We start from the raw sequence: 10,977 nt of genomic DNA, 5'->3' as shown, positions 1-10,977 counted from the left end.
ATGACGAACAGCCGTACAAGCAGATGGAAGTACACTGAATCTCACGTCTTCACCTTGCTTACGCGGCTCGCGCGAAAGTTAAAAAATTTTTTTCTGCTTTGTTTCCGGATATTTTGCGCGTCACGATCGCGTAGAATTTTTGGCAAATCCCGCGTTTTGCTCTCCACTGGAGATTCGTTCGCGGTCATGAATGCGCAAATATTCCGGAAATAAGACGAGTAACATCCAAAAACTCAAGAGGCTCTTGATCTGGCAAGATGAAGGTTTACGTATATATGAGATTCAATGCATACGGGTGAGAGCGTGAGATAAAGAGCACCGTTTCTCTCGCGGGGAGAACAGCGCAAACAGGGGAGACAGAGGAGGGCGGGAAAGAGAAAGAGTGTGAGGACACACAGCGATAAACGGTGAGACGGCGAGAGAACTCGCGAGGCGGCAGAGCGACAGAGCGACAGAGAGGAAGAGCGTGAGAGAGGACCGAAGCGCTCAGAGAAGAGGACCGTGAGGATCACGCGTGCGGTTCCTTCGGTTGTTAGGTCGTTGTTATACAGGTTCTTAAAGGTCCCGTCGTCGCTCCGTCCCGTTGCGCTCCGTCTCACTCGCGCGCGGCGCGGTGCGCGCGCAAGCCTCGACCGGCGTCCGCCAGGCGCCGCTGGCGCTGTGGCCGGCCTCGGTCTGCTCGCGCAGGCCGCTCAGTCTAATTTGAACCGTCGCGCGCGCCCGACGCGGGGCCACCGACGATCTCTCTCTCTTCTCCCTACCTCCGGGCTCTCGCGACACGCGTGACACGCGAGGGCACCTCGTGTGTGGATGCCGCGTGCGACACACGCGACACGGTCCCCCGAGTCGATCGAGACCTCGTGCGGAGACTACTCCTTACGCGGGACCATCTTCGCAGAGAGACGAAGCGATTTTTCTCGGCGCGAGGGAATATAAAAAAGAAAAGTCGCAAGGGAAGAGAGAAACTTGAGAAGTGTCGCCAATCGGCCACGCGCCGACGGCAAGTACGACTCATACATACATTTATACATACATACACGTATACACACACATTACGTGTTGTGCTCACAGTACGTTTGCATTGTCGTTGATGCGCGAGATAAACTTCGAGAAAGAGAGAGAGAAAGAGAGAGAGAGAGAGAGACATACACACACGCACATACGCACATACGTACACATCACGTGTGGTGCTCGTACGGTACGTTCGTAGCATCGCCCGACAAATAATCCGCGTTGATGCGCGAGATAAACTTCAAGAGACACTTTAGAAATCGAGCGGAGAAAAAAAAAACGAGAGAATACGCTAGTGAGATAACGCGTGCGAGAATATATCAGATAAGTTACTACTGTCAACGTTCCTTGTCTCCTACTCCGATTCCCTCGCTCCCTTCTTCTCCACCGTAGCGCGAATCGCCGAGGGTGGCCCTCTCCGATAAAGCGGAGCTATGCGCGACGCGCGCGCGAGAAAGTGGTGAGCAGCGGGCAAGAAGAGTGTAGTGCGCGCGCGAGCGAGCGAGCGAGCGGGTGGCTGCACAACCGAGAGAGAGCAGCGGGCGTTTCGTGGGTATATTTAAATAGTGTCTCGGCTGGTCAGAGAGAGAGGAACCCGACGCTTTCTTCTTCGTCGTCGTCGTCGTCGTCGTATTCGTCGTCGTCGTCGTCGTTACCGTCGCCGTCTTCGTATTCCTGTTCTCGTCTCCGACTTCTCGACGCCCGCGTCTGCTTTACCCGCTTCGGAGTGCAACGCGATACCGAGTCTTGGACAGTGCGAGAGGAAGAAGTGAGACGATTGCTCGCGAAATACCGTTCTCGACTCGATGTTGCTAACGGATTGGCAGGGATTTCTGACAGTCGCGGGTGTACCCTGCTGCGTCGATCGGTTCTGTTTATCTGTTACTCACGCGTACGAACACGTGGACTAGAAGACTATACTGCTTATTGCTTGTCGGCTCGTCGGAGTTTCCCTCGTTTGGAATCGCGGAAAAACTCGGAACTCGCAGCAGAGACAATCGAGACCAGACTCCGGTTTACATCGGGCCATAATAATGTTGGTGCGCGATCGCGAGGCATAATGAAAACCAGAATCTGTGAAAGACCGATGCTGATTGTCGCATCCGCGATCGTCGGAGCCGCCGGTCGGGATCATCTGCGATAATACAACATTTTTCAACAAAAGAGCAAGAAAAAGATACAAAAGGAAGAACAGACAGAAGCGGCCGCATGGTGCGGCTCGCCACGGCTGCCTCCGCTGATTTCGAGGATGAGGTCAATGGTATCGCGTAAGATGAAGACGAATGTGGATGAAGAAGTCCCGACGTTTCACTATCGATCGTACAACACTTCGTGAAAAGTCTGGATCCGGGAACTGAACGGGAAACGAATCGGCCGAATAGAGACGAGAGAGAGAGAGAGAGTCGCGGAGTCGAGTCGAGTCTCGACCGTAAGAAATCGAGACGAAAAGATTGGAGAAATAGAACTCTAGTTTGACGTAGAACTCGCTGATATTTGCGACGGTGAGCGGGGCTCGTTCTTCGAGCCGAGTAGGAGGAGGCGGAGGAGGAGGAGGAGGAGGCGATAAGAGCGCGTGCCTCTGTGCGAGTCGGGGTGACCGAGGTGTCAACCTCACACCCCCGATCACACCGTTAACCAGGGTTGGATGATGTGGGCGCCTCTGCTTTTGGCCGGGTTCTTAAGCGGCTGGTGGGGCGCACTGGCGCTCGCTGCGGCACCCCCCGCCATTCGGGACACCCTCGGAAAAACGTCCGGAGTGACGAGCATCATCGAGGCGAGGCATTATCGTCCACTGTCCGAGAGCGCAGTGGACGAAGCCGTTCCGCGGGTGTATCAGCCAGAAGAAATTCAGAGACACCCGGAACAATCGTCGTCCGAAGAAATTTTCGCTCGTCGCGAAGATCTTGACGAGGTCGATTTGAGTCCGTTGAACGATCGAGAGAGTTATTCTCAAACGGAAAAACACTCATCGGAAAATGACGCGCGACAGATCTCGCGACAATTTCCCGGATCCTCGGAAGAATTGCTTCTGGAAGGGAACTTCGGGATTCGAGAAGTCACGCCGGGTCTCACACAATCGGAGGACTCGGCGAGGAATATCGTCTCCGCCGGCGAGACGGAGCGAGACGTTCGCGTATTTCATCCGGAGATAAACGAGTCCGGTCTGACTCGCGCGTCCCATCACTCCTCAACACAGGCACCCCTTACGTATTCAGCGGCGGTGGTGCCGACCACGCTGGCGGAGTCGTCGATGGAACGGCCGCGGGTCGTCCGATCGGCGAAGCAACGACCAAAGAATCGCACCAGAGCGGATTCGCCGCGCGAGCAGCGACGCCGGTGCAAGAACAAGGAACGGGGCTGCCGCGGCCAGAACTGGTGCCCGGATCTCGATGTCGGCAATCGGGCGTTTCTCGCGCCCACCGTGTTCGAGGGCAAAGCGCGCAGCATGTCGCTGAGAAAGCCCGGCTCCAACTATGCGGTGACCTTCGAGGTGAAGCAGGTCTACAAGAGCCAGCCTGGGTTTCAGCCGCTTCAGAAGAACGACAACGTGCGGCTGCACTTTCGCGACAAATCGACGTCCGGCAAGTCGACCGTGTGCAACAATTACGGCAGCTACGACGCCGGCAGCAAGGGCGACAACCAACAGCAGCAACGCGATAATCCGAGTGGTGTGGTGCGAGCCAATATTAGAAGAGGAAGAGTGTATCTAGTGTTTGTGAATCGCGTGGGACCCAGGAACTTCACGATCCTCGGCGAGCCGGTGATCCGAACTAAGAAGAACGAACAGGCCGTCCAGGCTGTCGTTCGGCCGGATTACGGTGAGTCCAAGAAATTATGCGCGCTCGTTTCTTCCCGACTGAGACAGTCGGTCGGTCGCGTGCCGATAGAAAGTGATAATCGAGGACTTGACGTGAAAGGGCCAGCAAGAAAGCACCATATGGCATCCAAATTCTATAGTCGGCAGCGTCTCAAAAGAGATTACTTGTAAAAATATTTACGGCGTATCCGAAAAAAAAAACCAAAAAAGAAAAAAACTGAATGGAGAGACTCTCAAACGTTCTCTTTGAAACGCGATTGAATATCATTTAGAAACAAACTTTTCCTAGATTTTTTGGTTTGGCACTTGTTGCGCGCTTTTTACTTCAAGTCTTCGATTTAAATTGTTTACCGGAAAGTTTATTCTTTTCGGAACAAGTTCGTTCGCTTCTCTCTGCTTACTTTTAAAAGATTGCGAGCTGTTTTTTTTCTCTCTTTTTTTTTTTTGGTTTAGGAGAACTGCTCGTATACTTGAATCTTAAATGAGCATTCTTATGGAGTGGTATTTAACGCCGCTGGGACACTCTCAAGTGCAGCACTAATTAGTGCTCTAATTAGAGAACTGTCGTGCCACAAAAATTATTTAGAATCCTTGTCATTTTTAATTCAGTGAGACTTAAATACTCCGGTTTTACGTGCTAAATAATAACTGCGTTCTTAAACTGTGTCAATTGAAGTTGACATACTCGAACACCGCGCAACTTGCAATCGAACGTCGTAAAGAAAAAGAAAACTTATTTTAGATGACACTTTTAGATAGAGCAGATGTATTGCGCGTAAGATGCACGGAGAAATGAACGGAATCGCTGCATATTTGGGCGAGGCAAAGATTAAAGATTAATCTCTCTGAGGATTATCTGAGAAATGGGAAAACAGAAGCGCGCGGCGGGATTTCTCACATGTCCCGGATAATTGTTCGTCGCAGAGCGACGACCGATCGATCTGTCATGACTCGAGGACACAATCGAGGTTTTGCCGAACGAAACTTGCTAGTTTTTTTTTTAACTGAAATGCGTAGTCGATGCAGGAAATTCTCGATCAGAAGAGGAAAGGAAAGAAGAGTAAGAGAGAGAGAGAGAGAGAGAGAGAGAGAGAGAGCTTGGGAATATAGCGCGCCAATATTGTTAATACGAGAGAGGGAGGCTTCCCCAACGGGAAGCGTATGTATATTTCCCTTTCGCGCGGATAGCCCGGCGATACGACATCTAACTTATGTAAATGCACGTGAATATTTTAATTTACGCGTGATATATTCCGACTGGGCGATAGTACGGATATATTCTGTGTTCAAATTTGGTATAGCGCGCGGGCGCGTGACGTTTATTAATTTACCGAACGTGTTTCACCCGCTAATTGGAGCATAAACTTCGTACGGTAAATCGTAGATATAGAAGGTTAAAAGAAATTTATTTTTCAATCCAAATGAGTTTGTTATAGCGATTAATACGAATTCGTAATCTACGAGCGGCGGGGGGGATGTAGCTTCGGTACATTTTAATTTTCTTCTCCCAGCTCTCGAGTCACGTGCGTGTTTTATAATTCCCTTTTAATCGATATTGGAAGCATTGAGGATTTATAACAGAAGCAAAACCTGTAACGATATCGAAGTCATGGAATTTGTGATAAAACTCCGCGGAAGCTCTTTTACGTTTCTACATATATTCTGCGACCATTCTTTTTTTTTTTTTCTTTTCATTACGTTTTTTAACATTCATATACATATCTCTCTTTCAGACAACTGTGATATTTTAATTAAAGACTCGTTATACGTGTGCGCGAAACGTCGTTTCTGACTTTTAACAATCTCAGAATGTCGAAAATGATTTATTTCAATATTAACTGATAACGCGCTGATAAATTTACAAAGTCGCAAAGTGGACGAGACAAATGTCGATCAACTGATCACGAATGAAATCGATCACTTACTTGTCAGAAACTCAGATACGATACTAACTATTATAGCTACAATATACGCGACGGAATCACTCGCAATGAGCGTCGCATGCGCCGGTTGATAGCTCGCTGACTGCAATAATCAATTACAAAAAATGCAACTACTACCTGATAAGAACGTCGCGACTGTAATCACCAAGTCAAGTGTCGGTCAATTGATGATAATGATCATTATTACGGCAAAACAGTGTCAATGTCACGTTACGACGACCCGATTTGACAATTCAATTACGGTTCTGGCAAGTCGCGCGCACCCGACACGCTCGCAAATCGCAGCGGGCGTATTCTCGCGTGTGTTTCGAGCGCGCTTCGTCGATTAGCAATCGCGTCGACGTCGCGCCGCGTCGCGTAACGAGCGATGAGTTTTTGAAGGTAGTCCAATTTGTGCTGTCGACAGCGACAGCGGTTCAATGCGCTCTTCCACTTCTCCGCGCGCGCGCTCAATCTCGCCAAGACCAACTGGCCCCTACTAGGTCGTTGTATATTGCGATTGGATCGCCGTCGGACGACGGAGATGTCAACCGGTGACTCGCGCGCAATGACGATCCTCCGCGGTCAATTTATCGCGCCGAACGTGACGAACGACGGAACGTGACGTTCTCCTCCCTTGAGAAATCGCGAAATTCTGAGATATTCCTCGAGCGAGTCCGAATTAAGATGGGAATTTTGATCGTGTATTCCAGCTGTTGTTGTATTTCTCCTCAAGTTAATTAATTCATTTTAGGACTCCTAATTATGTGCAGTGTGCATACTCAGTTACCTTACGAAGCAGCTCACCAGCTGCTACGTACACACACACACACACACACATCACACACATAGATACGTGATGCGTCTCGTATAGCAGAATGTTTTTACTCTGAACTAAAATTTGAAAAACAAACTTTCCGGTAGTAGGTAAATGCGTGTTAGATAGTTGCGGTGAAAAATTCAAGTTAAAAGTAGAACGGCTGAGAAACAATTAACGTTTCTCTCTCCGTCGAACATAGAAAAATTTTAACGTCACTCGTTTAACGCGGTAGAAATCGCTGACGCAATTGAGACACGAGTAAGGAATCGATTCGATTTGATTTACCTTAAACGCACGACGCGGAAAAGTAGAAAGCCGCCGGCGGTAAACGACAAATTCCGCGCGGGCATTGGAGGATGACGAGGTCGGTCGCAGGCTTGCAAATTTTCTTCTTATCTTGAACCTCGCGTCGTGACGCGAGCGTAATCGTGAGCGAGAACGCGTCAGTTCCACCTGTCCTTAACAGTTAAACAAGCGGCGCGTAATCGCGACAGAGTCTGAAGCGATCGAGTCGAGCGGCGGAGTCCGAACGAGCGTGCAAAAGCGCGCACGCGCGCTCGATCTTCAATGTTAACGGAATAAGAGGTATTAATTAAGTGTGATAGAGTGTTAGCGGCCACTTCGCGTCGCTACTGTTACCCCGTGTACAGGGTGTCCGGAAAATTTTCTTGCCAACGTTTTCCTTCCGCGCGCGGATCTCTTAATGAGATTTGTGAATTTATTTCTTTTTGGATAAACAAAACGTACACTAAATCGTAGAAAGTTCAGATACGTTGAAGTGTTTTTTTTTTAAACAACAAACGACATTCTGTCTGGTATTGAGTCTTGTCATTGGTTGTGTAGATAAGATCTACCTAGTATGTGTAGACGTATAAAGGTCGGGTCAAGTCGCTACCGAGACTGGAGGTTCTTGATGAAACAGATAATGAGTTTCCAGCGATATACGAACACTTGCATAAAGATAGCCGATACGATCGTAAACATCGGAGGGAAAAAAGCTCGAGAGCGATGCAACATTTCATGCTCGTTGCAGGAATTCGAGATCTGTGTGTGCGGCACGGATCATTTATTCTAGAAATATCAAACTTCTCGCATAAACAAGCTCGAGAAGAAAAGGTGGAAAAACAGGTTGTAAAATAACTGTTTTCCGGAAATCAACTATAACTACGAGAAAAGTAAAACAGCACAGAGTTGTAGATGTTGTTAATCCCCTGTAAATAATTCTTTTTTTTTTCTAATTGCTTTTATTGAAACTTAATATTTTACATTGAATGTAATAATATCAAAAAATAAATGAGATAAATATTCTTTGATGTAAAATTCATAGTAAATAAAAGGAGAAAAGCTTTAGTACGTATATTTTAATGATATCTGACGAAAGTCTGAGTATATATATATATATTTATTTATTTATTTATTTATATATTTATATTTAAATGTATACACAACATATACAATTTTACACTTTTTTTTATAAAAGTACGTATACACACATATGTAAAATTTTAATCGTTATCGCTAATTGATCTAAAATAACGCAACTTCCATTCACAATTTTATTCCAATTTACCTCGATTACATGTTAACGTTTATTTATGCACAATTACGCAACCGCCTAGCTCTATAATGTTTATTTATAACACAGATTATTTTACAATCCCTATAGCGTACATGCTGTATGTGCTCTCGACAATTTGATTTGGATTGCACAGACTTTTACGATAACGTTGATAACAAATGAAGCTAATTTTTTGCGACGCAAATTATTGTTATAATATCAACAAGCAGAAATATATGTGCATTTCGAATAGAAATTGATTGATACACTAAATTCGGGCAAATAACCGAATGATTTTACTCATCAAAAAGACATTCATATATATACACAAAATGGAATTTAAGACTTTTTCTCTATGCACATTTGTTCCAGATTCTTTTCTTTATAATTTAAAAGATATAACGCTGGGAATTAATTTTTAAGATTGATTTGTTGAACCACATTGCATTCAATGGCTAATTTTCAAGAGGTGTCCGCGGTCGTAAACGCGGGTCTGAGACTCTCGGATCGAGGGATGTACGCGTTCTCGATTGTGTGTCTCGTCAGGCGACGTCCCGTGATTATCGTGGCGCATCGATTTCCACGGGACGCGTCGTTTTAATCAATGCGCGCGCGAACACAACGTGTCGTCTAAGGACCGATCGTTTCGCTCAAGTTTCGGAGAAGATCCACCGCGTTGGTATAATACCAACGTGAAAACGGGAGAACGCCCTTTGACGCGCTTGGAAACTACCGGCTGGTCTAACCGTCGTTAGGGTACCTCGTCGCTCGTCACTCTGTATCTTCGTCGTCGTTCTCGTCACTCTGTATCTGTTCTCCGTTTGCGGGAGAGTTCATAACTGTTGCTCGTTTGCCTGGGCGCCTACCCGCTTTGCGTGAGTATTACATCCATCTAGACAGCGGCGGGATCGAAAGTTTTCGCGACTTATCCCATTATCGTTTCCCGAAGGTGTCGCGATCTTGACAGAATACAAGAGGGAGCGACGAAAAGCAGACACGCAGGGCTGGTTAGAATAGAACGGATTTGGGAGATCGCTATCTGAGATCTCGCAGGGTGTTTTTCACCTTTCTTCCGCAGAAAATTAACGAAGTTTTCTTTTCGACAAATTAAGCAAAGATAAAAACAACAAACAACACGTTATGAGTAAGAAGAAGAGAGACAGAAAATTATGGGAATAAAGAATAAAAAAAGAGAGAACGAATAATGTGCTTAAATCAAGCCGCACGCGCGCGCGAATTGTCTGCCGCGGCCCTGCGCAGCATCCTCGTACTTTCGCTCGCTCCGTGTTCTTCGTTAAGTAGATTTATCACGTGCGAGTGCGGCAGAGGGTAATCGGATCTTCGACGCTTTCCCGAATCTTAATAATCTTAACAATCTCTCTCTCTCTCTCTCGGGCGTTTCGAATCGTCGTGACGAAATAATTAGCCCGGCACTTTTTTTTGTGTCCTCGGTGCACTTAAATGGTGGGTGACGCTTCGTAATCGTGTGACGACGCGTTAATTAGACGGCACGCTAATTAGTAGTCGAGTCCCAAGAGCGAAGCGATAGAGCGCGTTGACGCGCGGTGCGATGCGAGTTTTTTTCTTCAAGAAACGGCTAATTAGCAACGCGATCATTAGTATCGACCGTTGCGGGTCGCAATGCAATTCGCGAGATTTCGTCTCCTCTAAAAGGGGGTTGCTATTCAGAGATCGTAATGTGTATACCTCGTACTACTTAGCGGCGCGAGCTAATTGCAAAATATCTCAGCGACTGTATTAATTCACAGTGTGTTTTTGTTTTCTTGTCGCGCAATATACTTTTCTGTTTTTCATTAGCAATTCTTTAAACGACTTTTGTGTTCAAAAGCTTACGATAAATTTGCGCGAAAATACACAAGTTGTCTAACTTGCAAAGAAAACATTTTAATTATGTGCGCAGAGAACTGAGTAAAAACAATATCGTAAATATTTGCCGACAGAGCAGATGCGGGAGGAAGTTTTCTTCAAGAGAAACGTAACAACGTGTGTAGAACACAGATGTTCCGGTGTGACGGTTCGTTGATCCGCGATCAAAAGCGAAGGGCCCTTTTTCCAGTTGGCGATGATTAAGCCAAAGACGAGGGGAGAGAAGACGGAGACATCAATTATAAGACCTTAATCGGAAACTCGTTCTTACATTCTGTTAGTTTATATACGCGCGTTGCGAAACGAAGAAGACAGGCATAAAGAGAAAATCGGAAAGAGGACATCGAGAGTGTCGCGACACCGATGCGCAATGCGCGCCTCTCTTCTTTCTCCTCGCGCTCTATTCCATCTTCCTCGATCGTATTTGTTTTCCACTCTCTCTCTCTTGTCTACGTGTATACCCCATCGTTCTCATATCTATATCTACACTCTTCGGCAATCATGCGAGCACTTCACGTAATTCTTCTATCTGGTCGCGCCGGCCGTGTGTTTGACAACCACACGTGCGTGTCAACCACAACCGATACACAAAACTTACCGAAGCCTTGCTCAGAGACCTGCGCGCTGTCCATTACCGTAATGCACAAAATTCCACGTATACGGGGTGGGGTGGCATTCTTACGTACATAAAGTGGCTTTGCTAAGGGGAGATCGCGTGGCTGAGATCCGTAATAACCATTTTCGCAACTTGGCTTTTTCCGCGGAACCTCGTTACCCGAACGCGCGCAATTTTTTAAAGTGCCCAAGCGCAACCGACTGATCACGAACGAATTACGATGTCTCGAGGATTAACTACGAAGTAGTAGCAAACCTCCTGCGCGTCTGATAGCCGTCGGTAACCGTGCAATTTGCGCTCTCTCTGGAAACTGTCTAACTGTACTTCCGATAGTCTCTCGCTACT

At 46.9% G+C, this 10,977-nt stretch overlaps 1 protein-coding gene across 1 annotated transcript in view; it reads left to right on the top strand.

Moving 5' to 3' along the window:
* Window positions 1-2,659: 2,659 nt before the first annotated feature.
* LOC109853047 (protein vein) overlaps window positions 2,660-10,977 on the top strand; it is a 290,727-nt gene continuing 282,409 nt past the window's right edge. The window contains exon 1 of the mRNA XM_020424757.1: window positions 2,660-3,830. Within this exon, the coding sequence (XP_020280346.1) occupies window positions 2,660-3,830 (1,171 nt within the window). The remainder of the gene's footprint in view (window positions 3,831-10,977) is intronic.

Source organism: Pseudomyrmex gracilis, unplaced genomic scaffold, assembly GCF_002006095.1.
Source record: "Pseudomyrmex gracilis isolate BER0280 unplaced genomic scaffold, ASM200609v1 scaffold_42, whole genome shotgun sequence".
Taxonomy (NCBI): domain Eukaryota; kingdom Metazoa; phylum Arthropoda; class Insecta; order Hymenoptera; family Formicidae; genus Pseudomyrmex; species Pseudomyrmex gracilis.
The sequence above is the reverse complement of the archived record's forward strand: the minus strand, read 5'-3'. Positions and strand labels throughout refer to the sequence as shown.